We start from the raw sequence: 26,810 nt of genomic DNA on the forward strand, positions 1-26,810 counted from the left end.
TTTTCATAAACATCTGTTTTTAGAGCAAATGAATGCAATTGCTCATAACTACAAAATTAGGTGTTCTTCCACCACATCCTGCTGATATGTTTTTCCTAATATGTTCACCTGAGATGTACCACAAAACAGAAAACAGTCAAATGCATTGACGATTAAAAGAAATGGTGGAAGGGGAAAGGTATTTTGTTCATATTTGATGTTTATGAGAAATCATGTAGAAATGACCTTTAGTACATTGCCTGTGTAACATGAGAGTCAGTTCCTTCAACACATACTGTACACAAACTTGTGGGTTTGCAAGTGGTTTAGTGCAGCATGGACAATTTCCGATCAAGCATGTTTGTTACAAAACGTCGGTTCAACTTGATAATCCTACCTTGGTTAAATACTTTTTATATTATATTTCTTTAGAAACACATATGAACACACCAAACTTAGATTAAAAAAAAACATTTTTATTCTTGATTCTGGCATCATTTCAGACATTTCTTTCATGACAAGTGATGAGGAATATTCAATAATGGACACACATGGTGGGCTGAGAAGAAAACATATCAAAAATCTACACATGAATATTTATACTTGCTTTTCTGCTCATCACCATCATGTATTTAAACATACAGTTCTTCAGAGCAAATGTAAATGTTTATCTCATTTTAAACATGACATTTCAAATACAATTATCTGTGCATTATACATTCATGTTTATATTTATTTAATGTGTTTGTACATCTTCTATCAGACATATTGTCTGCAGACGACACACTCTTACAAGTAAACTTCCCATCATTTACCGACCCCTCCCTGCCAGTTTTCAATAAATGCATGTCTTCTGCCCTCGCGTAGTTTCACAACCCACCCACAAAGCCCTCAGAAATATTTGCCCCAGTTTGTTTAGTGAAGCACAATAAACTGGGTCACTCATATGTTTTCTTCTCAGCACACTTTATTTAAAACTATTATAATTATAATGTGATTGCTTTACATTGAGCCAATTTCAGATTTTGTGGTACATGGTAAAAAAAAATTCTACTTTTCCTTCATTCTTGGCTGATACCTTTTTATTTTCATGAGATCTGATAATGCAGATTTGGGCTATTGGATGTTATACATGAATTCAGTTTATTTGCGTTAAATGAAGTGAGTTGAAAGGTTCCATCAGTAGAAACAAGAAGGTCCCATTAAGTCGAACCACAGTAACTTGGTATGGATTACTCTGCAGCTGCTACAGGTCGAAAGCTTTTCCTGGTCATATCTTCATACACAGTGAACTCTGGAGGGGCCTGTTTTCTGCAGATACAAGTCTTCTTCACCTGTCGATGGTGAAATATCCCTTTAGTCATCATACAGTGTGAGGTTTGTACAGAATCAACGTTACATTAAATAAATGAAAGTCTGCAAAAACCTGTGAAAAGTGCCAACAGTAGAACAAAGCTGGCAGCAGTACGGGGAGAAGAATGAGCATGTTGGTAAGTTTCAATCCATATCAGCTCTGTGATGAAGACAGCTCTGTGGTTTTAGAAATGTAAATGTAAATGGTTTTGATGGGGGTAGGGGGGGGGTTCTGTTTTTGTGTGGTTTTGAAGGCACACTTGGTAAGTGTGTGCACACGTACAAAAAACAACATCCGCCGACACACGATGCAACCATAGCATTATGACTTTATCGTATCTGTTCATGCTCCAAGCCAATGTGAGAAGTGAACTCACCTTGGGGATGATCAGGATGCAGAAAATGATCATGAGAAGCAGAACGATGACACAGGACACTGCAGCAATGATTAACAGCACAGGTTGAGGACCTTTTTCCTCAACAGGGGTTTCTACACACGGCAAATATCCTGAGAGAAATAAAGAGCAAACATGTAACAGCTAATATTCCAGCACTCTTTTGATTCACTCATCATCATATATATATATATATACAGTATATATATATGAGGTATATACATATATATATACCTCATATTGCCCTCATATTGCTAAAACAAAATTAATACCCCCAAAATCTGATGAATCTCTTTTTAACTTTTTTGTTTGTGGCAGCCATGAGCCATTTTGTGCTGTATGTTGTCTTCTAATCGCAGACAATAACATTTTTGAAAGAGGAGGAAAAAGAGAAACGTACCTCTTACAACAAGCGTGTACACATTGCACTTTTTCTCACTTCTGGCCCCTTTGGTGTAGACGCAGGTGTAGACTCCAGAGTCATTTACAGTCAAGTTGCTGATGGTCATGCTGTTATTCATAAAAGGTCCTTTGGCCTGAACCCTGCCATCGTATGTCTTCCTTGGCTTGATTTCATTAGACTTACGATAAAAGTACAGCACCTCTTTTTTTGTGGTAAAGTCATGGTACAGATACATGGCAATATATTCATCGCTGATTTGGAAACATCCTTCAGAGGAACACTTCAGGGTGACATTCCCACCTGACTCTTTGAAGATTACATTCTCTGTTGTCAAAGAAAGAAATTCATCACAATCACAATCATATAGATTTTAAAAATTTTTTTGCAAAGGTGTCATTCAATTATTTTGGATGAGCATCAGAATTGCTAAAATCATAGTGCAAAAATCACTTACCTGAAATGGCAGAGGGCCAGAGCAACATTATGAACCAACAAGCCGGCTTCATCTCGCTGTCTGTGACCGTTTCTCTCTGAAGTGCTGTGTGAAACACAGTGAAGACTCTGCTTCCTGTACAGCTTGATGTGGAGGGATGTTGTGCATTCTGTTTATTTGCCTTCGATCCAACGATGGCAACGATGACATCTGTCCATCAACATCAGACCTTTATTGAATATTTGTAAACATTTGCTATACTTGAGATAGAATACAGTGCGAGTGGATTTGATTGAAATGACCAGATCCTGAATTCCAAAGTAGGCGCAACATAAAAATATATATAAAAAATATTTCACTCAATAGCAGCACTCACACTCCCATAAGAACCCACAGGGTGCAAAATCGACAACTGCCATCTTCTCAAAGCTTCTGCACAGACAAAAGAAAAGTCATTTCCAAACAGTTGCTCATTGTGTTTTATCTTCCGTGGTCTGTGATCCGCTCACAGGTGATCTCAATCTCCCTCTCAAAGCAGCAGAGGAACTGTGAAACAACACAAACAATCAGAACATTCCAGTAACATCACCCAAAATAAAACTTTTGGGTTTCGCCTGACAACACAGCAGCTTTTTATCTTAAACCAGGCATGATGGACACGTAGAGACAGGCAAACTTTAAAAATGTGAATTATCTTCTCGTATTGACACTATACTGTATGCACCGTGTTTGCTTTTTGTTGCAACAACCAGAATGGTTAGCTTGGCTTGTGTCTAATTTTAGAAACATCCACAACTGTGTTCATCATCCTGCTGCACAGAAGTCTTATAGAAACTCTGCTCTGGAAACCAAGTAAAAAAAAAAAATAAAAAAATCAAGATAAAGCTTTTATGGACCACTGCGACTTACAACCAATTAGTGGAATACATTTGTGACAAGAATCCCACATTTAACAAAGCATATCTGCAAGACGACTATGAGAGTAGCAGAGTTAATTAGTAAAAGGGAGATTTTATCAGCGAGCACAACAATTCACGTTCACATATCCATGAAAACAGACTCTGATCATTACAATCCACATATATAAGTGCAGTGGTATGAGTTTAAAGATGGATCATTAAATGATTGAAACTACAAGATCTCTACATATAACCCTGAGCTTAAACACGAATGCCACACTCTTCATTATTGAAAAATATTTGTTCATGGGGGAAAAGCCCACTTAAATTGACTCTCTAGTCCTTTTTATTTTCCATGTCCATCCATGTCCTCTATTTTCCATCTCAGTTTGGCTTGTAGAAAACAGCTGCACTAGTCGTCCAGTAGATGGAACTACTGAGCTATAATTTAGGTTTCCAAGTTCTCAAAGTATTGAAGACATTGTGTTATTTATTGTACAACCTAACGCTAATAAATATACATTGATCTGACTCAGTGTTTACCCTCTTATAAACTACAAAGTTGATGTTTATGTGATTCAAAGTTAATATTTGCTAAATAATGTTAGTGTTACTAAACTAATGTAACTAAATTGTGACAGTAACATTTAAGAGCAGATGACAAAGTGGGTAGAAAAAAGTGCTGAGGCTTTTCAATTCAGTTTTCATTGAAGAGGAAATGAACACACGAAAAATCGTGCGGACCTTTCTGACAACAAATCAGAGGACACAGGAGAAAATGGATACCAACCAGGGCATTTGAATAGTTTTAACACAGGCACATGCACAAATAAAAAATTTAACAAAATAAAAAGTCAAAAGGGGACTACAACTGGCTTTCTTTCTTGCTGAAGTGCATTTTGATGATGGAGCTTTACTTCCTCAGTGATTGTTTGGGGACATGTGGCCATCTTCAAATGATATTACACTCAAAAAGTGTAAATATGTTTTGACAACTACTCAAATATATGATTTGATTTGAGTGAAAAGACAAAGCAATTACATACATAGAATATATATACTTTATTTTATTTCAATCAAAGTACAAATCAATAATATGCATAACTACCATATAAAAACAACAACACCCAACAACAGTAAATCAAATTTGAAGGCATACACATAAGCTCGACATTTATAATAAAAACTCTAATAATATTAATCTTCTTAATTTCACAATAAAAACAGAGGGAAAAAAATCATCATTCACATTTACACCAGTGCTGATCTCTGCAAGGTCACAGTTTAGCTTGGATGTTACAGTGACAGTATATTTCAGACCCGCGAACTAATGGTCACAAACTTACTTCTCAACTTTCAGACCACCATTGTTTAACAAGAACAAGTTTCATTCTGTACTCCAGTGAATCTTAAAAATCAGGTTCCTATGAATCTGATGGGTATAAGAAACAAAGACCCTGTCAGAAATTGTGAGAGAGTTTATTGAACGAAAACGACAACCAAACAAAACAAAGTCTTCTGCTGCCAAAAGCTACATAATGTGTCAATAACTTCATCAAAAAAACAAACCCTTTTTGTTTGGTTAAGAAAACATTTTCTAATAGCTGCTAAGTGTAGTACTGTGAGTGCTGATCATGTGATATGGAAGTTAGAAAAAAGGACATCAGTCTCACAAAAGCTTGGTGTTCCCACGAAGTGAGGCTCAAAAATATACCGACCTTATAATCTCATGTAAAAAGATGATTAAAAAGTATTTATGTCAACAAATCCAACAAACCATGAATAACAGACGTGATTATTGCCTGTGATTTATACAAAAACACTGCGATACAGGTAAAGTGAAATATTTGCACTGAAGAAAGACTACAAATAAAGTTGGCATCATAGACAGTCACAATCACTCAGTGGCAAACACACATTTTGCAATTTTTGCAATACATCGAGTGACTAGCCAATGCTTTTGGTGCTCTTTTTTTTTTTTATATATATATTTAACTGAAATAGTTTTCACATTTTTTCATATTGTAGTCTTTTCTACAGCAGCCATGAAAATTCCATTAATAATTTGGGATTTATATTTCTTCAACAAAAAAGAAAAGTCTGAAACCATCTCTTAGGATGTACAATAATATACACTTTTTTCACATATTCATTAATTTGCTACAAGTTACTTTTTAACCATTTCAGTTTTCAGCAGAAATAAATTCATCAGGATGAAAGTATCACAGACAATTTAGACACCTTTAATTTTATTAAAAGTTATATAAGAAGATGGATTCTTGTTATCTTTTGGAGTTTTGTCACACGTAAAAAAAGAATTTGTCTGAACACCTTCACAACTTTTGCAAATAGAATCTGTAAAATTAGAGCAATTACCTAGTCAGTAACGATGGTCACACACACACACACACACACACACACACACACACACACACACACACACACACACACACACACACACACACACACACACACACACACACACACACACACACACACACACACACACACACACACACACACACACACACACACACACACACACACACACACACACACACAAAATATACAAATTCTTCCTGGAACTACAAATCACCGACAGATGATTTGAGGAAGTGAGGAGATAGACCATTCCTATTCTGGCAAAGGCTACAATCACTGCTTAGGATGAATAAAAGGCGCATGGTCAATACATAACAATGCTCTCTCCAACTATTAATCTGTATTACCTTAAAAAAAAAAAAAAAAGACACCCATTTTGGACCTGGATGATGTTTATATGGCACCTTATGTGAATGTTTTTCAGGTCTGAAGTGGTTCCTGTGTTTTCTGCTGGGTATCGACATAAAATGTACTGAGAGCTATTTTTCTCTCTCGTTCTCTCTCCTCTGAGTTAGTCATCACATGGAAACAGGTTTACTGAGGGAGCTCAGGTGAATGACCTGCTCTGATGAGACACAGTGATAAAAAAGTTCTATATAATAATAAATTGCATGCAAGAGCAAAAGTACAATAGTAGCATGACTTTCCGCAAACAAGGAAGAGTCGATGTTTTTGAAGTTTCCAGTAAGCTGATTGTACTAGTAGGGCTTCTGCTGCAGAGACAAGAGCGTGTAAAAAAAAAAAAAAGGACAGCTTTCATGAGTTTTCATGCTCAGTGTCATTTGTGATGATTAGTCCCGATTATCACAAGAATACTGTCTTTAGGTGCAACATAATTACCTGGCGCCACGCTGTGTTTCTGTTAATTATCCATCAACTGATGACCACCTGGAAACACATGAAAATCTGAATAAATATATGAGTCGCAAGAGAAAATAGCCATGAATCAAAGTTGTAGTGTGGTACATTCATGAGGAAGTGAAATATTTACAAACTGGAAAAACATTAGAACACTGAATAACTTGATACGGTAGGTTGACTCTGTGGTTCGCTAACTATAAAATCCAATACTAATTCCAAACAAGTGGAAGTAAAGTGTATAAATAGTATCGCTCCCTACAGTCATTTTCAGTCAGTTCATTTCTTGCCGTACACGGCTGATGCTAATGTTTATCATTTATTGGGAGGTTTTGTGTTCGCGTCACCAGCATTGCGAACTTCCTACTTTTCAGCTGCATGAAGTTACAGTCAAGCTGTTGTATTTAGACATACATACCTTCCTCAACATTGAATTCCTCTCTGCGAACTTCATGGTGGTTATCTGGAATTAAAATTATATTACATTTTATTATACATGACAGGATTTAAAATGTTTTTAACTCATCAGAAACAGAATTTATGTTTCCCTTTAAAGCCAATGAGACATGGCTATTTTAAATTTGTCATTTGCTAAGTATTTATGTGATTTTAAGTATTGTTCTTTTGCACACTTATAAAAAACAGATGATAAGGTTGGTTTTTAGAAACTAACTAATGGAACACACTGGAATTTATATTCAGCCTATATGTGTTTGACACTTAAATGTCTCATCCAATGCAAACAAGATAACTTTAAAATGTGCGTACACATCTTGATGCAAGTTCACAACATGCAGTCAATGATCAACCTCAACAGCATGTGTATGATACAATGCAGACACCAGTGATTAAAGACTGAACCCCATTTTAACCAACAGCAAGGAAATATAAAAGAGATGTTCCAGTGTAAAACTGATAAATGAAGCCCCTGATGTTTCAACACAGAAACATTCAGAATAATACCCAGTGGAGACTGTAGAAACATGTGTTTCCGCTGAGTACGTGAACAAAAACATTGCATCGTAAAACATGACTGAACAGGCTTGGAATGAGACCAGACACCTGTCTGTGGGAAGTAAGTCTGTTTGTTCGTTTTTAAATATTGTCTCAAATTGTGACATGTTCAAACAGATTCAGCATAATGACAGAGGTTCAAATCACAAAACACCATCAGGTGACAATCATTTTGCTTATATATTTATAAAACTACATAAATCATCAAACTACACAATCATTTATGAGAGGAAAGATCAAAACTTCAATACGGATCACTTGAATTCAAACCTCCAAAGAGTAAAAAGTCAATCCGATTCAGAAATTAATAAAGAGAGTTAAATGTTCAAAGAAGAACATACTCATAAGGGGTGATGTAGACTGACTCTGAGCTTCTGACCCAAAAAATGTCCACAGGACAGCGAGTGCACATGTCTGTGGAGGACATTTTCCTGCAGATTCTCTGGTAAATGAAGTATGATCTTCCTCCTTCGTTAGATTTGCAGACGCTGCACTACTTTGAAACTGCACAGAGGTGAATAGTTTAAAATGCGCTGCTCTACAGGTTTGTCCACTACTGAACCTTTTACTTTCAACATTCAAGTAAAGCACTTTTTCCCAGAGGCAGTTGACAAAGAAAGTAATCTGACACTGTTTTCATTTCAATTACCTTCTGCTTTCACTGAGCTCACTCTCACAGTGTCATTGTAGTGAAGTGCTGGCAGTAACTTACTGGAAATCCCTGCACTTTACTAGCCTGGCATTGTATTTGCTGATATGTGATGGGTCATACAGTTGGCCAACTATGCAATACAACAACAATAACAAACAAAAAAACCCCAAGGAAATGGATGAGTACTCACATCGAGCTCGCCTTCTATGAAGCAACACCAATACCAGCAACAGTCCGACAGTCAGTGATCCGATGACAACCACTGGAGCAACTATTTTGGTTGCTTTGTTCCCTTTTTCATCTCCTCGCTCTAAAAATTCACGTTGGAAAAGAGATTCAACATTAGTGTGTGTGCGTGTAAGGCACTAACACTGTAAAGTGCTATGAAATGGCCAAAGGTGCTATAAAAACGAAACCCATTTATAAACACAGTCCCCAGTGTTTGGACCGCTGTAAGCTCTGTGTCGGGGTAATGTTGATAAATTAAATGCCTATTGAAATACGTTCTGCAGTTTGGACGTTGCATTTTTAGTCAAACGCTACAAAATAAGTAAACAGGAGATGAAAGGACCCACAGTAAACCTATGAACTATTGCTTTATCAGTGTGGCTGATATACCTGAGAGCTGTGTGCACCTTGATATCTTGCTAAATGCTAAGTACATGAATGAATGAATAGTCAATTAATAACACAACAACACAGTTCAAGTAGCCTGAGAACTATTAACTTTATCTGGACAATTCAATCATGCAGTTTTATTTTTATGAGTTGCTTTTATATTGTGCAACTTTTGTGGATCTCATATTTTCTGTTGTTCAGTTTCAACTTGTTCAAGAGTGTCAGACTCATCAATAAATGTGCGACATACAACCACATTGATCTCACATGGGCCAGATGAGTTTGACGATAACAAACTCAGGATAAGCTTATGTTGACACCATATGTTGACACGCCACTGCAGCAGTTGTCTATTTCCTTACTTCCCTCACATATACTATCTTTTCACCTTCAAGCCTGTTCTGCAGTTGGTCTGTGGTTAGTCTGTGGTTCTTCGTTGTGCAATCGTATTAGAAGATGTGTTTGCGTAATAGTGGCGACGTCGGTGTTTCAATTTTCAGGTACTTTGAGATTTACCTGTGGCTGAAATTACATGCATATCTTTGTGTTAATTGGGAATGTGCTGAAATGTATGAAGTGCGGAGCTCAGCAACGTACGTTCAGACGGCAGCCGTTGAAAGGCGAACTCAGCCTCTTTGAATCGACTGGCGTTGAACACGGCACAAGTGTACGTGTAGAAAGTGGATCCTCGCAGCAGAGACAGCTTGCTCGACAGCTCAAACAGTCCATTTTCTGTCTGTTTGGCCATGACCGTGGCGCTTGCTGTCCATTCCTGGCCGTCTGCGTCAAACCAGCGAAGTCGTCCTTCTGGGTATCCACCACCAGACTCACAAATCAGCGTACTGTCTTCATCCTCGATGATTTTCTCAGGAATGGAATGTACTTTTGGTGTACTGTATTTAGCTACAAAGACAAAAAACAGAATGACTGAGCTGAGCTTTGTACCATGTTGTGTTATACATTCAATGAAACTCATAAATGACTGATAAGATAACTACGGGTATTTCCAGAATTCTTTGGCTACATAAACATCTAATTAAAAGGAAACTAACTAACAAAGCTGTTTTATTCATTAGGAAATTCCCTTCATCATTAATCCACTCAAACAAACTTTCTTCCTCCTCTGACAGATGCAATTTGCAAGTTATACAATGTAATTTTCCCCTCACAGACACTGAAACAATTTCCGTAGCAGACCGGATGAACCACGCCCATTCATCATACTTTAAAACCCAAACTAAGACCTTCTGCCAACTCTCACGTATGTGGTCAGTAAAACACATTGATTGTTGAAAACCTCTCCAAACAAATTAGGTTGGATCCCAAACTTTTCTTGCTTGGAAAATCAGACTTAAAATAAAAATGAGAGTACACTTATAGACCTCAGCCCGGTGCATCATGATCTATTGTATTGCAGTAGAAATCAAATTATAGCTGTCAAACAATGGATAACGAAAATATTCACCATTAGAAACTATAGAAATATATTTATTATGAAACAACAGACCTTTGAGAGAATACTAATGCCCTTTATTAAGTATGTTAAGGTGTTAGATGTAACTGATGAAGGAAATTATTGATTTGAATTATACTGTGATTTACATCGTATCATCTGTAGCTGTGTACAAATTTAAATAAGAATATTTTGGCAAACACGTGCAAGTAACTACTGATTACAAGCTGCCTCATGCTAAATATCATATCTTTGTTGATGTCAGACTTAACGATCGATTTTACAGTAAAATATGTTGTTAATGGCTGTTTGGATCTATTTAACCATTTACATTTTCTGTGTAACATATTATATCAAGTAAGAAAAATATGTGTTTGAATCTAATCCATATTCGTTTCAAAGGCATGTTGTTACAACTTCATGATCTCGAATAAATAAAAATTACAATAAATAAGGCAAACATGGAAACATGGCCACAACCATCCCTCCCCTAATCTTTTTTCTTCTTCACAAAATGGACCCTGTTTGCACAATTGATTAAGTCAGCAAAACGATTCAATGCTTAAAGTGTATTGAGAACATTGAGAGTTTGTAGTAATAACTGCAAGTTCCAGGTTTACCTTTCACTTTGAGGCTTGTGCTGCCCTGGCAATTGCCACTGTCGGTAGACACAAATAAGAAAAACTCTCCATCGTCCTCCACGGTAGTGTTGGTGATGAGCAGCGATATGTTCAAAGTGTTTTTCCAGGATGGGTCAGCAAAGTCGTATCCCCGGGTCACATTCTTCTCTCCTTTATTGTAAAGCAACACAGGAGGCTTTTCTCCTTTTCTCTTCCAATCGATCACCCGGATGTTTACTTCTGACACTTCAGCTGATAATTCCAGGTTGCACTCCACCATGGACTGCTGACCGAACAGTCCCACGTTTGCATCTTTGCATTTGACCTTTACAAAATCTAAAAAACAAACAAAAAGATCAAATACAAAAAAAAAAAAAGATACATGCAGGGAAAGTACTTGTGGATATCTGTAATGTTCTAATTATAAGAGAACGTACTTTGTTCGGACCTTCCCACAGCAATGGCAGCACAAAGGAAAACAAAGGTACCGATGGAGGCCATGTCTTTTTTTTTTTTACCTGAAAAGAAAAATGAAATGTCTGTTTGGAAATAAGATTATAAGACAACCATTTTGAATAACATTGATCCATCACTGTGCTAAGCAAGAAATACATGAATGAATAGCGAGATAAACAAACAAATAAAACAAGTTATCTCTTGTTTTGGTATATGTGTGTTCACATGGCATTACAGCAGAGTGTATTAGGGTTTTGCACAAATGACATGGAGCTTGATAGAAGTAAAAAGAAAACGCAACAATATTGCAACCAAGCTCAAACCGAAATTGTTTCTTAAGCATTTATTTTTGTCTGTGTTTTGGCTTCTGACAAATCATTTAGGAGTCAAAACTTTCTTCAGAAAGAAAAAGAGACACTCCGCTGGTGCTCATGTGACAATTGCTAAATCGTTTGGTTTCTCTTCTGTAAATCTGTTTATTTATTTACTTTGTGTTGTGTGGTCTGGATGCGCATAAAACTGAATTGAAGTACAAAGTGCAGTTAAAAAAATAAAATATCAGTATCATGCAAAACGATCCATTTAAGATGAACATAACCAAATAAAATGTAGATGGCCATCTCACCCAGGAGTTCTTCTGAAGAACCTGTTTATGTACTAAACCCTCACCTATAATACTTGAATGATTAGTTATATTGAAAGAGAAAGTCTTCTATGGACTCTGCGGAATTTCAGGAGTTGCCAAGAAGCAGGTTGCATCCTTCAGTCCAAAGAGAAAGATCCTGCAGCTGTGCTCTTGGCTCAAGAGGTTTCCTTCCTGTGAATTTTCAGTCAGGAGGAGAGTTTATATGATATATAGATTTTTATTTCAATTATTCCTGTATGTGCTTCCTTAAGTTTGTGTTTTATTTTTTGTGTCACACATATCATTCCTGTTTCCTTAAAAGTAACAACTACATGTTAAAAACTGTTACAGCACACACCTTTTCAAATAAAACTCTTTTTTTTTTTTTGCAGGACACTTGTGGTGATCAGAATGAGACAACAAGAAGATGAAAACTTTCTGGAGGCGTCCAGTGAGAAACCAAGCTTATTTAAAGATTGAAGACTTTTTGACAGTCCCTGGAAACAGAGAGAAACTTAGCGTTGCCATGTTTGTGCAACAAATGAGCCAAACATGGGCTTGAAATCGTGGGTGAAAGTGCAAATTCTTCACAATGTCAAATCTGTTGTGAAAATGCAAGCTGCAGAGTCTGAGCATTCAAGTGAAAGAGGTCGAACACAACACAAGTGTCTGTTCAACACCAATGAAGTCTGGATCGCTGCAGCTGTGAGCTGCTGGATGCCAGAATCTAAATTTCAGAGGGGAAAATGAAAAGTGAAAACATCTGCAACCCACACACACTTGTATGTGACCATTTAACAAATTGCTGTAGCATTGTCTGGCTATCAACCGAGACAACTAAAGATACAAACTGCAAAGCACAAGCCACAATTTATACTAATGTCAGGATCTACGGGAGATACTGTGGACCTTCTGACCATGTCATTGATTTTTGCTGGTGGAAATTCCAGCCCCCAAAAAATAGAGAGTGAAATTTATTGTGGCTTCACTGGTTCAGACTGTTTTTCCTTTTGTAGCATTTTAAAAAACACTTTCAATTCACGTGTTAGGTATTGTCTGCTGATGATGCAGTCTCAATCGGGGACTTTCTGGACCTGTGAATTTGAAAATGAAAGTGGAGAAAGGGTTGGGGAATTTTTCAGGAAGATCATCATCAGAATGAAAGGAAATGTTGTATATTGTAAGCATTGTCAATTCTTAAATCTTCAATGAGGCAAAGACTGAATGTCACCAGGGAGTAGGTCATTCCCCACTTTCACTTATTTGTAACTTTTATTGTTTGATATTTCACAGTCAATGTCCAACATTATCATTATTGTTTGTGAGCATTATTGTTTGTGAGTCCTCACACTCCACCTCACACATAACTCATATAAAGCCCCACAATGAAGTTGTCCTGGCGGCATCTCCCACAACAACAGACACTAACAGACGGGGAGATAAAGCGTCCTGCAGGTGTTTGGTGACTGGAAAGCACACTGCATCGAGTCTCATCATGCCTCCAAGCTTGCATGTTGTAACTTGTCTTTAATAGAACAAAACAACAAACCAACAAACTGTATTTCCGGACAAACTTCCTCTAGTGCATCCAGTATCGTTCAAATAGTAAATTTTAATACAAGAGATGTTGGAAGTACCTAAAGTGCCATCACTACATTGTTTTCCAAGAGGGTATATCTACTATACTTCAGTATATTAGAATCAGATCAGTTCATCCAGATTGGATCATGTGTCTTAGAGGACCTTTTTGCCGTTTATAGTAGTGGCTTAATCAATTTGTCTCTTTTCTCCATTGGACAGGCCAGTATCCAGCCTCTAGTTTTTATTCTGTCGTCTCTAGTTTGAGATCAGCATGAACGGATTAAGCCACTTCCCTCCGAGCAACAAACCAAGTTACCCTGATTCAATGTCTCCTACCTGGACACATGAGAATATGCATATACTAGTATATTAGGGTGACTATGTATTGATTTCCAAAAAAGAGGGCACTTTTTCTGGCTTCAGCATACTTAATTGAAGTAACTCAAAGATGTCTTATAGTTTTAGAATATTCAATAAGCCTTGCCTACATCAAAATAAAATTTCTCTCTAAGCAATGACACATTCAGATTATTCAAATTTAGGTTAGACAACATGCTGTTAAAGTCTCCAAAATGTTGTCTCTTTAACATTTGGTACCATACATTGGCCAAATAGAAAAGAAAAAAAAACCACACCAGGCTCAATGTTACAATCATGGAACCACAGGGTGAGATCATACACACACTGAAACTGCCCATTAAACATTAAAGAGCGAGTCACTCTAAGAAAAACACAGCAATTTACATGTCGTATAAGAACCATAGAAGAATGGTGTAAAAACATGGAGCAGATTAAACAGGCACAGTCCATGATATGCTGAGGCGACTCCAGGAGAGAGCAGAAAAACAACAATAAAGCAAAATAAAGGCATGGCACCTCGTGTCATTTTCTTTATTCAGTCTCATATGAGCCGATTGGAGGAGGACTGACTGGCCGGTCATGAAAAACAGAGAATCGTCTCAGGTGACTATTTTATTAAGACCTGTGTGAATGGATTTTCCCTGACAACAACATAAGTCACTGCTGATTGGCTGATTTTTTTTTTCTGAAGTGAGGAAAAGTGATTGTGTTTTCAAACTCTGTTAACTGGAAATCAGTATCCACATAGCAGTTGGTAGACACATGCAAGGATAATGATCTGACTTTTTGTTTGTTTTTTTTCTTTTGTTTTGTACCAAATAAATAAATACATTTAACCACTGGGAAAAGTACAGAACATTTTAGCTGAAGTTCAACTATTGTTACATTGTTTAAATAACACTCATTCAGAAGTATAAACATCTGTTTGTAATTTTTTTTTTTAAAGTAAAAACACAAATGATTGTTCTTAGAAAGTATTTGGTTGCTTATTACTTTTTGCAGTGTCAACAGCAGAAATTTAATGCCAATTTTTATAGAAGATGCCTACATTGGAAGCAAATTCCTAAGAGACAAAAAACATATTGGGTGATTCACCCTAAAAGGGTCAGCACAGCAACTGTGTGTGTGTGTGTGTGTGTGTGTGTGTGTGTGTGTGTGTGTGTGTGTGTGTGTGTGTGTGTGTGTGTGTGTGTGTGTGTGTTGTGCTAGACTAGTGACCTGGGAAGATAAAAAAATAATAATAATAATAAAGCAGTAAATCCATATCGCTATGGAAGTGAAGTGCATGAAGTCCACGTCAACTGACTGATAATAATTCAAAATCAAGCTGGAGATCATTAACTAATCAGCAACATGAGATATTTTACAAAAATTACCAAATCCAGTGAGGCGAGTACTGTATTTGTAATTAGTTCCAGATCTGCACACGGACTCTTTCTCTTTCATTTTTCTGCAGCCACTGCACTGTTTCCATGAAATCTGAATGCTGTTGATGTAACCTCGCAGTGGATAAGTGTATCATCAGATGAGGGATAAACAAGTACTTCACTACACGTACTTTGATCACATATAACACTTCGTGCCGAGAGCGTGTGTGCGTAAAAAGACTCCAAAGTGACGCAACTGAGGCTCGTTATAGTGACATGGCTTATAATGTAAGGTAAGGGTGTGTATAATGAAACATCAGCCACAAAACAAAACAAAAGTGAGGTTATACACAAGCAGAGAAGTTCGTCAACTACAACGACTTCACTTCTCAGACCTTATTCACTTTAAGCCTTGAATCAATACCACCTGCAAGACAGTGGCTCTCATGAAGGTAAATCATAGTACAATGGAACAGACTCATCACTTAACTCACTCGGTGTGTCGCGACATGGACCAGCAACGCGGGCGTGAAACACAAACCATCATGAGGTTGAATGGAAACTCACCGAGACACGCTCCTCTTCAAGGATACGGCAAAGACTCTTCAGGACGCGATCCTTACGGGAGTATATAATTTTGCGTTACTTTCACTTTCAGTATGACTGGAGCTTCTGTTACACAAACAGACGCCAGGCTTAAAGGCACAATGTCGCAGGTCATGGTTGAAGAGCGCAACGTGCGCAAAAACAACGAGGCGGGAAGGTTTCATTATTTGAGCACAAGAACAAGAACCTTCAAAAACCTGCGCAAATACAGTGAAGTTCGTTGTTAATAAGGTTTTTTTTTGTTATCAATCAGAGAAATGCATTAACACAGGGGCGGATCCAAAATGTACAATTTAAATAAATAATGATTAAAAAAAAAAAGATATTGAGATATTATCGAATGGAGAAGTTGTGGATCAGTATGTAAAAGTTTTTTTCTTTTTTTTTTTGCACGTGATGTAACAAACTTAGACAACTCATGGATTTATTAGTTCAGCCACACATTCATACATCCTCTTTTCTCCAGACATGTCATCCTGTGTCGTGGTTAACCAGTTCTTTCAGTGTTTTGAGGTAAGAAAAATCATGTACATTTGCTTTGCAAATGGACGTCTGAGTGCACAATAAACACAATTGGCCCATACTTTGTTGCATCAATGTGTGTCAGAATGCTCAGAGCTAACATGCATAAAGAAACAAAAACGAAGAAAACTAAAGATGAAGGCAGAGTTTTCACTTTCAATTTAAATTTTTTTAGCAACAGTCCCATAAAGACTCAAGACTATTGCAACAAAAAAGAGGCACATAAAACTAGAATTAAATTTTAAAAAGCAGCATTACAGCTTTACATGGTTTTGGCAGATTTGTTCTAAATAAACGCTTCTACTGCAGCTTCTCTCTAATATTTAGACAAAAACTGAACTTTTGTACAGTTCAGTCTGTATTTCTTCATCTTGTTTTTGTTGGAAGACTTCATTTCCTCTTGTAACAAGGATGCATGTGACTTCTTCATTTTTCACTGTTAAATAGAACCTGACCTCAGATAAGTGTCATGCAGAGGCTCATGCCAATGAGGAATTGGCTACTTCAGAGATCCTATTAGAAAAGGTTAAATTTGCCATTCAGTGGTCGACTGGTACATGAGGTACTGATTGTGATTCATATCAGACATCTCAACACACAGATAAGAAAAAAAAACAAACTATACTGCCGAAAGTATGCACTCACATGCTTTCACATTCTTAAACCACAGGATTTAATATATCAATCACCCTCTGCAGTTATAACAGCTTCAACTCTTCACAAAGATTAAAAGTGTGTTTATGGGAATTTCTGACCATTTTTCCATAAGGGCATTTGTGAGATCAGACATTAATGTGAGAAGAGAAGGCCTGGCTCTCAGTCTCTGCTCTGATTCATCTCAAAGGTGTTGGATCAGGCTGAAGTCAGGACTCTGCAGCCGCTGTTCTAGAGTCCAGTGGTGGTGTGGTTTACACCATTGCAGCCAACACTTTGCGTGGCACTTGCTGATAAGAGCAATGCAAACCCTCCATGAAACTTCCTGCGCACTGTTCTGGACCTAATCTGATCACGAGGTGTGAAAGTCTGTTGCTATTGACTCTGCTGAAAGTTGGTGACCTCTGTAGTTAACACAGATCCTGCTGTGATTTTTTTTTGTGGCTGAGTTGCTGGTGTTCCAAATCACTTTCACTTTGTTATAGTACTAACAACCGATCACTGTACCATGCTGGTATTTACTGAGCTCCTGAGAGCGACCCATTGGTTCACAAATGTTTGTAGAAATAGCCTGCATGGCAAGGTGCTTGATTATATGCACCTGTGACCGCAGAAGTGATTGGAACACCTGAAATCAATCATTTAGATGGCTGAGCAAATACTTTTATAGTAGTATGCAATATAGTGCATTTCCAGTGGGGTTATTCCATTGTAGATCAATTTCAACCTAATCAGACACCACCCTTCTATACGTACATATTTTTTAAACTACAATTCAGCAAATACGTTCACGAGCTAGTTTAACATGAAGACAAGTCCATCTAAAAGTTCACACAGCAGCTGATACGATCAATTTAAAGATATTTTTATAATGATCGATCTGAAATGGAACAAAGTGTGAAGCAGGAGCAGTGAGATTTGAAAACAAAACATCCTGTGAAATGAATCCTAACTGATAACGCCCCATATGTAGATCACAACAACAGCAAATACACCCCATGGTCAAAATTGATTTTAATGTTAATTTCGACTTGTGCCATTTCTGGAATTCAATTTTCTGCAGTGACTCATATCCAGCGACAGGAATCGGTGTAAGATGGCAACACACGTCTCGCATCGTAGCACGGGTACGAGGAAGAAAGAAAGAAAGAAAGAAATTAAGAAAAAAAAAAAGAAAGAAATTAAGAAAAACACCACAGGAAAGACCATGTGTGTAAAATATAGACTTGCTTCCATGACGGCAGGTGGACGCTGCGGTCATGAGCAACTCAAAAGATCAGAAGCAGTTTTGGTTTGACTAATGTAACACATAATGTACAAATAAAGACTTCTGGTGAGCAGGATCAAATGTATAAATGGATAAACCATTAAAAAGAAGGCTGGGCTGTCATAAGGTCACTTGTCAAATCTAGGATGGGTTTACCAGAAACACTGGAGTCAGGACCAACAACAATCCATTAGACGAGTAAAACTAAAATTGGCCTTAATGACACTGGTAGGATGCAATAAGAAAAACCCAACCTCGTTTGATGTTGTAGCCGAACATAAACAGGCGCACTTTAGTGTAAAATGTTTTACCTATAAAAACACGGGGCACTCAAAATCTGCACTGGCCTTACATCAATCTAAAGTTAGTGACTACAATATAAAAAAAGGCTTGTTCGGATTTTGATACCTGACAAGGGACCCACGGTTCTCATCTGAAGACTGATGTCTGCATCTATCAGATCACAATTACAGTAAATTTATTTTGGCTACTGTGTGGATAGTGATACTATAATCAGTAGAAAGATTCCAACTTCATGCAAAAACAGTACAACAATTAGTCCACAAAAGAACGAAAAAGTAAAAAAAGAAAAAGAAAAGAAAAAAAACAATCTTCACAGCTATGTTTCTTCTCACATTCATACGTTACAGACTGGACATGCATGCAGGGTGGGCTGAAAATGAACACAGTGCAAAAGGCTGGTTTTTGTTTCGCATGTGTTCTTATAACTGCTTGTTTAATCATCTCCAGCTTGTTGCCGTTGCAATGAAGTCAGGGGACAAATACCACTGGTTGATATGAGAACTATGAGCCTTGTACCCTTCCTGGCAGGTCGAACGCATTTCGGGGGCAAAGGCAGACCTTGAACCATATACATAGAAATACATAAAGTGCTTCTGTCAAAATAAACAAACAATAAAAACAGTACAAAACAGTTTTCAAAAGAGAGGTATCAAAACAATGCACTTGGGGATGTGGAGGAGACCGGTGCCTGCTGGACTTCAGAGGGTTCCTGTGGTACAGACAAATGAGCTGGGGCTTCTTGTTTGGAAAAAAACAAAACAAAACAATGGATGAGTTCAAAGACGAGTGGAGGTAAAAGGGGGGGGGGGGGGGGGTTGCAGACGAGCATTCAGCCGAGGATGAGGCTGGACTTGCCCCCCGGAGGATTTCGGCGGCCGGATGGTACTCCTGCAGTGGGTTCTTCAGCCTGAGGCGCCTCCTCCTGGTGCTCTACCACTGGTTCCGGCTCAGTAGCGTTGTTTCCTAGACGAAGGCAAACGAAACACTTTGAAAATGCGGGCTGCCATTTTGGATTGTGAAATCTACTCTTGTTAAACCTAACAAGTTCAACCAGACCAAACCACAAAACAACCAACAGGTGACACGGGCATGCTTCTTACTTATGGTGGTTTTTCCACCACCTTGCCAGTATCACTGATACTAATCTTTCCATTGTTCTTATTACCAGAAGCTATTAAAGATTTTCTTTCCTGTTTCTCAACAATAACTAAGTTCCACTTCAGCATCCGACAGTCATTGATACATCTATAAATGTATTATATTGTTAAGGATATTTAAGTGTTGAAATCTTCCACTCTTGTGTTTTTTTTGTCTAGCAGGTATGAAAATTTTATGTAAATCATGTGCAAATAGCTGCCAACTGGTGGAGAGCAGTGTCCATGGACAGCAAAACTGGATGATGTATTGACAAAAATGGGTGCTTACCATTGTCACGTACAGAATTTTCTCCATCCTGAAAACAAATCAAAACAAATGGGTAAGTCAATAATCAAGATTTTAACTGATACTTCAAGAAATTGTCACATCATCAGTCAAAATAAAGAAAATGTATGCACTGAATCATGAAACGTGTCGACTACATAAATCATTCTTACAAAACTATTGTGATGATCACACGTGATAACCAAACTAGACTATAGCGGAGTCTCGGCAGAGAAAGTTATCGTGGGAGGAGTAATATCAACAGGTTAATGTGAAATGGTGCTTGATTTATATCCGTCACTGGGTGTGATCACCCGGTGCAAATGTTAGTATTTCCACTAAAAGCAGCTCGACGCCTCTGTATGCTCACAACTGCAAGGAACATCTGTTTTTGATGGCTTCTCTGCCAAGTTGTTTAGAGGAGATTGAACTTGATGGGATACTTCCTGTGTGGCTCCAAAGACAAAGCAAATCTGGTAATTTCATTCTTTAAATACCAGGTCATACAGTGGGGGCGACACACTAATACAGTGAATATGCCTGAAAGTACCAGTAATGGAAACTTGTTGGCATGTGCCCAAATTTAAGTCTTTTTACCCTGTGAAAATGTGTTATTGGTGCTTTCCAGTTGTATTGTTAGTGATGCAGAAGGGAGTTTTCTGAGGTATTTAAAGAACAGTGATCTGTCTGTTCGTCTACTAATCAATTCACACACCAATAAATACACACTTCCGAGACATGAAGATGACTTCCATTCATTCCCGGTTGTCTTACCATAACAACTACTTGGTTAACTTTAATTCTTACTGTAACTTTAAGCCGACCCTTATTATAGCCCGACATTAAAACATGAAGCACACACAAGCACTTTAAGTGACCCTGGGTTTCACTTCATTTTTCTCCACAGCTCAGGATTGGAGGCAGGATCTTACTGTGGCGAGGTTTTCTCCAGAGTGATTGGCGGAGGGATTGGCTCCTCTCCTCAGAGGGGCTGAAGACTCGCCACACAGCACACCTGTGGGCTTCCCACCTGGAAGATTAAGCACAAAAATCACATAGAGAGCAAGACAAAATCTCGTAAATACACGTGCTGTGCAGAGCTGTTTCAGAGTGGATCAATGTGTCAGGCAGAGTTGTGTTGTTTGATGTAAACAGATTAGTTGGTTTCAAGGCGTGACTGAAGCAAACTCTAAGTTTTGACATCCAACCACTTCCTGTCCTGCTTTCTCCGTGACAGGCACAGAAGGCCCGGTACACCCTGAACTGGTCACCATTTTACTTGAGAAGCAAACAGATGTGTATGTACAATCACCATAGAATATCGAGCTCACGCAGGGAGCACAACTTCCTGTTTTAATTGAAACCAGAGAGTTCAGTGTGTGGGCGAGTTGTCCTCACACTTTGAGATAAAAACTAAGGATCGTGTGTTTCCTATCTTTTGCGAGCTGCTTTGCTATACAAAAGGGACGAACCCCTCACAAGTGGAGTCTATTAGTTGCACTGACCTGACTTTATGACCTTTCTGATGCCAGACTTTTCTCTGTAAGCAAGTTTCTTTATCCAAAGTTGAACAGTGTTTCAATGTGCTGTTGGGAGTTTTGAGACATTCACATTGAAACTATGTCTGATGACAATAACTTTAATCCCACTGATGTCAATTATTCAGGAAAAGCTGCAGTCACATTCTGCTGTGCAGGCATTGCCATTTCATTTGAGAATAAATAGTTTCTCAGAAGTCCTTTCAGTCAGTGTGAGAGGGACTATCAAGCAGTTCAGCATCTGACGAAGATATGTATATTGATTATATTTTTAAGAAGTTTAGATGTTGAAGATTCTGGAGTTGTTGATTTTTTGTAATAAAAAGTGCTTGATGCTCAAAACCTTTGTCAACAGAAAGTTGTGTAATTTTATTTATTAAATTTTTTTTTAACAAGAAAATATTGTTGATGTTATTTTGCCATCAGCTTCCTCTTCCACGAGCAGAGCATACTTTGAAGGGGCACGAAGGTCCTTCTGAGAAAATAATACTGTATTTATCAGCTTATAAATGTATTGTATGGAGGTGGTCACAGACGGAACTTCATTACAGTTTAATTTCATAACAGTCCAGGCATGACTGACATCTGATGTCATTCTCAGTCAGTTTCCAACGATTTAACAATATGACAGATGGTTCAGTCACAACGGAGAGAAAAGAAGGAACCCTAATGATAAAACGTCATTGCAGTTTAATCATATATTCTTTGCCGCTGACCAAAGCAGCCTCCTGAGAAAAGTCAGCGATTTGCATGAAGAATGGTGCTGAAACTTTAAAAATAAGCATAAATACTTTCTATATTCAGAACAAAATATCAGTTTCGACATGATAAGAGTGGGACAGAGCAATGTGTCAATGTAACAGCTGTTAGGGCCATGGCAGCAAAGTCAAGACAGACAACTACACAGTGACTCCTGAAGAATATATCCTTCTAATCCTACTACCCATTTATTCAGGGATCCAAATTTGTCAGGATGAGGTGAGCATTTATCTCAACAAATAAGAGAGGCGGAAAGAGGAACTGAGAAATGTAGCCGGTCTATATTAAATCAAGAAAAAGATTGCCGAGTCCAAAGCTTCACTTCTATCAACGGATGAAGGAAGTGAAAGAAGAAAGAGAATGTCAGATGGAAATGTGTAAACGTATCAATATGCATTTTATCTGATTACTGTGTTCCACAAGAGAAAAAGGGGACTTTTGTTGGGGAAAAAAAGAGAAGCCGAGTGCATTTTCTTTAAACAAATGTAGTGAAACCATTAGACGCTAAACTTTGTTAAGGAATTTCAAAATAAGATAAATGCTTTGTCTGAAATATTCACCAACAATCATTCAATCTGTTATGTTGTCTTGTGAAGGTGTGATGTTTATTTCTGGCTTCTGTTGCATCCCTTGCATTGAGAGATTTGACACAAAATCTGGAGCTGTTGCCTGCTGACTATGTGCGTGCACCCTGCAGAGTTCTCTTTCGGGAAAAACCATTTTGTTTAGGCAATGTGACATTGCCCATGAATGCTGAACCATCTGGATCTAACAAGCGAGTACTTCCGCATTCACTCCAGACTAAACAATGAGCCGTGTTACTTCTTTACTTCCTCTGGTCACTGTTTGTTTCGAGAAACAGCGCCCCCTATATGAGCAGCTGTTGTAATTGCTTGACATCTTCCAGGCGGTTTGATCCCATCTCAAAAGTTTGATTCCTCCTCCTCATACAAAAAAAACATCTTAGTTTAGTCTGTGTCACCAGAGCTATCATGTTCCTACTTGTTTAAGCATCTCTGGATGCCTATGCTTCCCCTGCACTGACTTTTCCCTCTAAAAGCTACATATTTTATTTTAATGTCAAGTTGTTATATTAATCCATGCTTAGCTGGGATGAACCTGTCACACAGTTGGTATTAACCTTTTTTTTTAAATATAGGTTTGTTTTTTTAGCTCAATAATAAACAAATGAGTCTGCATGAAGTGTTCAATGTCTACAAGCTTGAGGACAAAACCACCACCACATAAGTACTGAGGTTCAACTTGCTATGCTGACTTAAAACTATTCTCAGTAGCATGTGGAGTTTGGTTTTGGGAGTAGACAACAACGTACAGTGAAAATCTTCCAAAAACAAGATAAGGTGAGCCTTCTTCGTTCACGTGCTTTCTGATCAGTTTTTCAAGATAAACTGCCAAAATACACGTGGATTATGTGACAAGCTACTTCATTACCTTTAGCCATGAAGGAGCACATGTTTACAGGTGAGGCAGACTGTACCTGGTGGGTTGTTCCTTCGGTTAGCGTAGGGGTCCTCCGGCTCAGCAAAAACACTAGAGGCCATCTTGTCTTTCCGGACAGGAGGCTTCTCCTCATCTGCACCAAATGAGATGTTGGAGCCGCCACCAGGAGGACGCAAAACCCTGGAAAAGACAGAAATCGGTTAACAGAGGTATGATGAGAGAGGTCTACGAATCAATTATAACAAATATTAAACTGAGTACAATATTGTAAATGGATCATTATATTACTGTTACTAAAAACATGCGACATCAAAGTAAGAGAAATATCTTAATTTATAATCAACATTCGAAGATACAACTGTGATGAGAGAAACCCGAGGCAGCCTATTTAATAAAATTACCATAAATAAATATAGAAAAACAGATTCATGTAACCAGATTAGAGTTTGATGGCTCCCTCTAATGGAGGATTGCAGATGAATTATATTTATCAAAGTCCTTGTAGGCAGGAAGTTTGAACTAATTAAAACCATCTGGATTCACAGGATGTTTACCTCATCTTGTACCTCAGTTGCAAACAACTAAATAGTTTGCAGATCAAAATAGTATTGTGTAGATGTAGCGCAATACTAGGGTGTCAAGCAAACAGCCTGCAGGCCTATCAGTGTTAATTTAAGTAACTGTTATTTCTGATTGACTCACTGCAGAGTGCTCTTTTTGTGAGAGCAGCAGATAAAGCACAACACTAAGAACCCAGTAGAGAGATCTGTGGCTGCAGGGCTGTGGCATCTAAGCCAGGGGCGTCAAACACATTGTCGCTCAGGAGTCACATACAGTCCAATAGCATCTTGAGTGGGTCAGACCGGTAAAACAGTGCCATAATAACCTTTAGATTTAAACTTTTGTTTGTTGTGGTGCTGAGTATACAAGATGAAAAGGTCTATATTATCACAAAACCAAACAATTACTACTGAAAATGACTACAACCTTAACATAAAGGCAATGTCATTGATACCTTCTGGTACAAAATAGAGTGAAACGTCTAAAGAACTGACCCTATAGCTGTTGCATAATGCATGATTTCACAAACTCACCATGACTGCACGGCTCTGATCAACAAGGTTGCTTGTTTTCATGGCAGAATCACCAGTATCTCAGTTTGACTTCTTAACAAATTTGCTTTTAAAAATTTACGTTTTCTTTGAAAACTTTACAATTTGCTTTGTGGACTAGATTGGGGCCATAGTTTTGGCTCATAGGTCTTATGTTTGAAACCCCTGATCTGAGCTATACTGTGAGGGGTATTTTGTATAACATGCATGTTGAAGGACATAACATGCCGTCATTGGTGGGAAAGGTTTGAGAAGAAGTCACTGTATTTTGCATTATTTATAAACATTAAAAATGACTATACATTGTGATAGCACTAACTCACTTCTTTGGTGGTGTAAAAACACATCATACCATACAACAGGAAAATCTGGAGTTGTTTGAAATGTGTATTTCAGTGTTACTAAACAAAGCACACATTACTGACTCAGCAGACTCAATAACAAATTGGGCTGTGAGCAGATCCTGAATTTAAAATTAACGCAAACAGTAATGTACCTCTTTATTGGTGACAAGCCGAAGATTTCTTTTACCCAGTAATCATACATTCATATCACCTATTGGGGATTTTTTTGTGGAGATATGGATTATTGGGATAATTTTCGTTGGTAGATGTTTTAAGCATCGAATTGTTTTGAACAAGAGATACAAGAGAGATCTACTATCCTGACATCAGATGAGGGATGAAATAATGCGTGTATGCGCATCAAGCTGCAAATACTCGAGAGAGAAAAAACCTAAAGCGTTGCAGTTCTTTTCCGCTCGAAGCATGGGTTGATGTCAGGTGTGGCCAACTGTAGCATGGCCCTCGTCTCCATCAGGCCATATGCATGCCAGACTGAGGGATGCCTCACTGATCCTCCGGGTAAATCATCTCAAATCTCTGCATCGCACCCATTTCAAAACCACAGATTCAACATCTCGCGTGGCTAACAGACAATACATGATTTTTTTTTTTTTTTTTTTTACTCTGACGAGGGTGACAGCAGCAGAAGCAGAGATGTAGGAGGCCTGCAGCCGCCTGGTCTGCACCTGCTAGCCGAGCAGCTCCTCCACAAAGGGGGAGGGAGCCTGCGCGCTATGTAGCGTGCTACAGCTAGCGGTCCGTCCTAATGGACATGGCACGAAGGTGTGGTACCGACCCCGGCTCCATCCCACCACCGCCGCCTCATGGTGGCCTCATCGCCATTTCTGAGCCATGCAGCAGTCGCGGCTACATACTGGGGGGGGGGTCACATCAAAACTGTCATTATATTATAGCCCAACGTGCCCAGCGTCGGGATAGAAGTCAGGAAGGATGCCCGGACTTGTTGTGTTTTACAGAGGCAAAACGGGTTTGAAACAAAACGCTCTGACCGACGCCTTTTACCTGGAACTGTTTTTAGCGCCCGGCTCCATTCCTTGAAACGTCGTGGTAGTCGTCATTTTCTATGCACAAGATGTCGTCTATTTGATGTTAATCTGTCAAGAATGCGCTGGTATTACACTTTTTTTTAATAAGCAGCACTTCACCACCTCATCATTGTCTGTCCAGCCTGGCTCCAGTCTGCGAGGGCCAGAGTCAAGCCGTATTCACTTACGGGCTTCACATCCGGGGGTGAGGGTTTCAAAATAAATCACACGTATCTGACAAAATCGAGTTACGTGGTTGTTTAGGTAAAAATTGAGTAATATTTAACGGTATACTGTTATTTTATACGAGTCCACCGGCTAATTTTAA

General features: G+C 38.3%; 2 protein-coding genes across 3 annotated transcripts; both read right to left on the minus strand.

The window, feature by feature from the left end:
- Window positions 1-4,509: 4,509 nt before the first annotated feature.
- On the minus strand, window positions 4,510-16,092 carry LOC308145774 (CD276 antigen). 2 transcript variants are annotated; one of them, XM_080517329.1, is made up of 8 exons: window positions 16,016-16,092; window positions 11,497-11,577; window positions 11,060-11,395; window positions 9,584-9,889; window positions 8,559-8,678; window positions 7,121-7,165; window positions 6,685-6,732; window positions 4,510-6,554 (listed from the first exon to the last, which is right to left on the minus strand). In XM_080517329.1, exons 2-7 carry the CDS (start codon window positions 11,558-11,560, stop codon window positions 6,707-6,709), a joined length of 897 nt encoding a protein of 298 aa, XP_080373455.1. In that variant the 5' UTR covers window positions 11,561-11,577; window positions 16,016-16,092; the 3' UTR covers window positions 4,510-6,554; window positions 6,685-6,706. The 2 variants fall into 2 exon arrangements, with proteins under 2 accessions (XP_080373455.1, XP_080373454.1); XM_080517328.1 differs by having other exon boundaries at window positions 4,510-6,557; window positions 16,016-16,090.
- A 2,179-nt stretch (window positions 16,093-18,271) lies between these two features.
- Window positions 18,272-26,540, minus strand: jpt1a (Jupiter microtubule associated homolog 1a). The gene is made up of 5 exons (XM_080520311.1): window positions 26,460-26,540; window positions 24,018-24,160; window positions 21,155-21,252; window positions 20,226-20,253; window positions 18,272-19,763 (listed from the first exon to the last, which is right to left on the minus strand). Exons 1-5 carry the CDS (start codon window positions 26,513-26,515, stop codon window positions 19,630-19,632), a joined length of 459 nt encoding a protein of 152 aa, XP_080376437.1. The 5' UTR covers window positions 26,516-26,540; the 3' UTR covers window positions 18,272-19,629.
- Between the last annotated feature and the right edge of the window lie 270 nt (window positions 26,541-26,810).

Source organism: Blennius ocellaris (genome assembly GCF_963422515.1).
Source record: "Blennius ocellaris genome assembly, chromosome: 3".
NCBI lineage: Eukaryota > Metazoa > Chordata > Actinopteri > Blenniiformes > Blenniidae > Blennius > Blennius ocellaris.

Excerpts from the sequence above, each read along its gene's own strand:
- LOC308145774 (XM_080517329.1), bottom strand. The coding sequence starts at position 11,560 with ATGGCCTCCATCGGTACCTTTGTTTTCCTTTGTGCTGCCATTGCTGTG. Across the intron at positions 9,890-11,059 it reads CACAAGCCTCAAAGTGAAAG|CTAAATACAGTACACCAAAA; the intron begins GTAAACCTGGAA and ends TTGTCTTTGTAG. Across the intron at positions 7,166-8,558 it reads TCATAGAAGGCGAGCTCGAT|ATAACCACCATGAAGTTCGC; the intron begins GTGAGTACTCAT and ends TTTTAATTCCAG.
- jpt1a (XM_080520311.1), bottom strand. The coding sequence starts at position 26,515 with ATGACGACTACCACGACGTTTCAAGGAATGGAGCCGGGCGCTAAAAAC. Across the intron at positions 20,254-21,154 it reads CTGGAGAAAACCTCGCCACA|GATGGAGAAAATTCTGTACG; the intron begins GTAAGATCCTGC and ends ATTTGTTTTCAG. Across the intron at positions 19,764-20,225 it reads AAATTCTGTACGTGACAATG|GAAACAACGCTACTGAGCCG; the intron begins GTAAGCACCCAT and ends GCCTTCGTCTAG.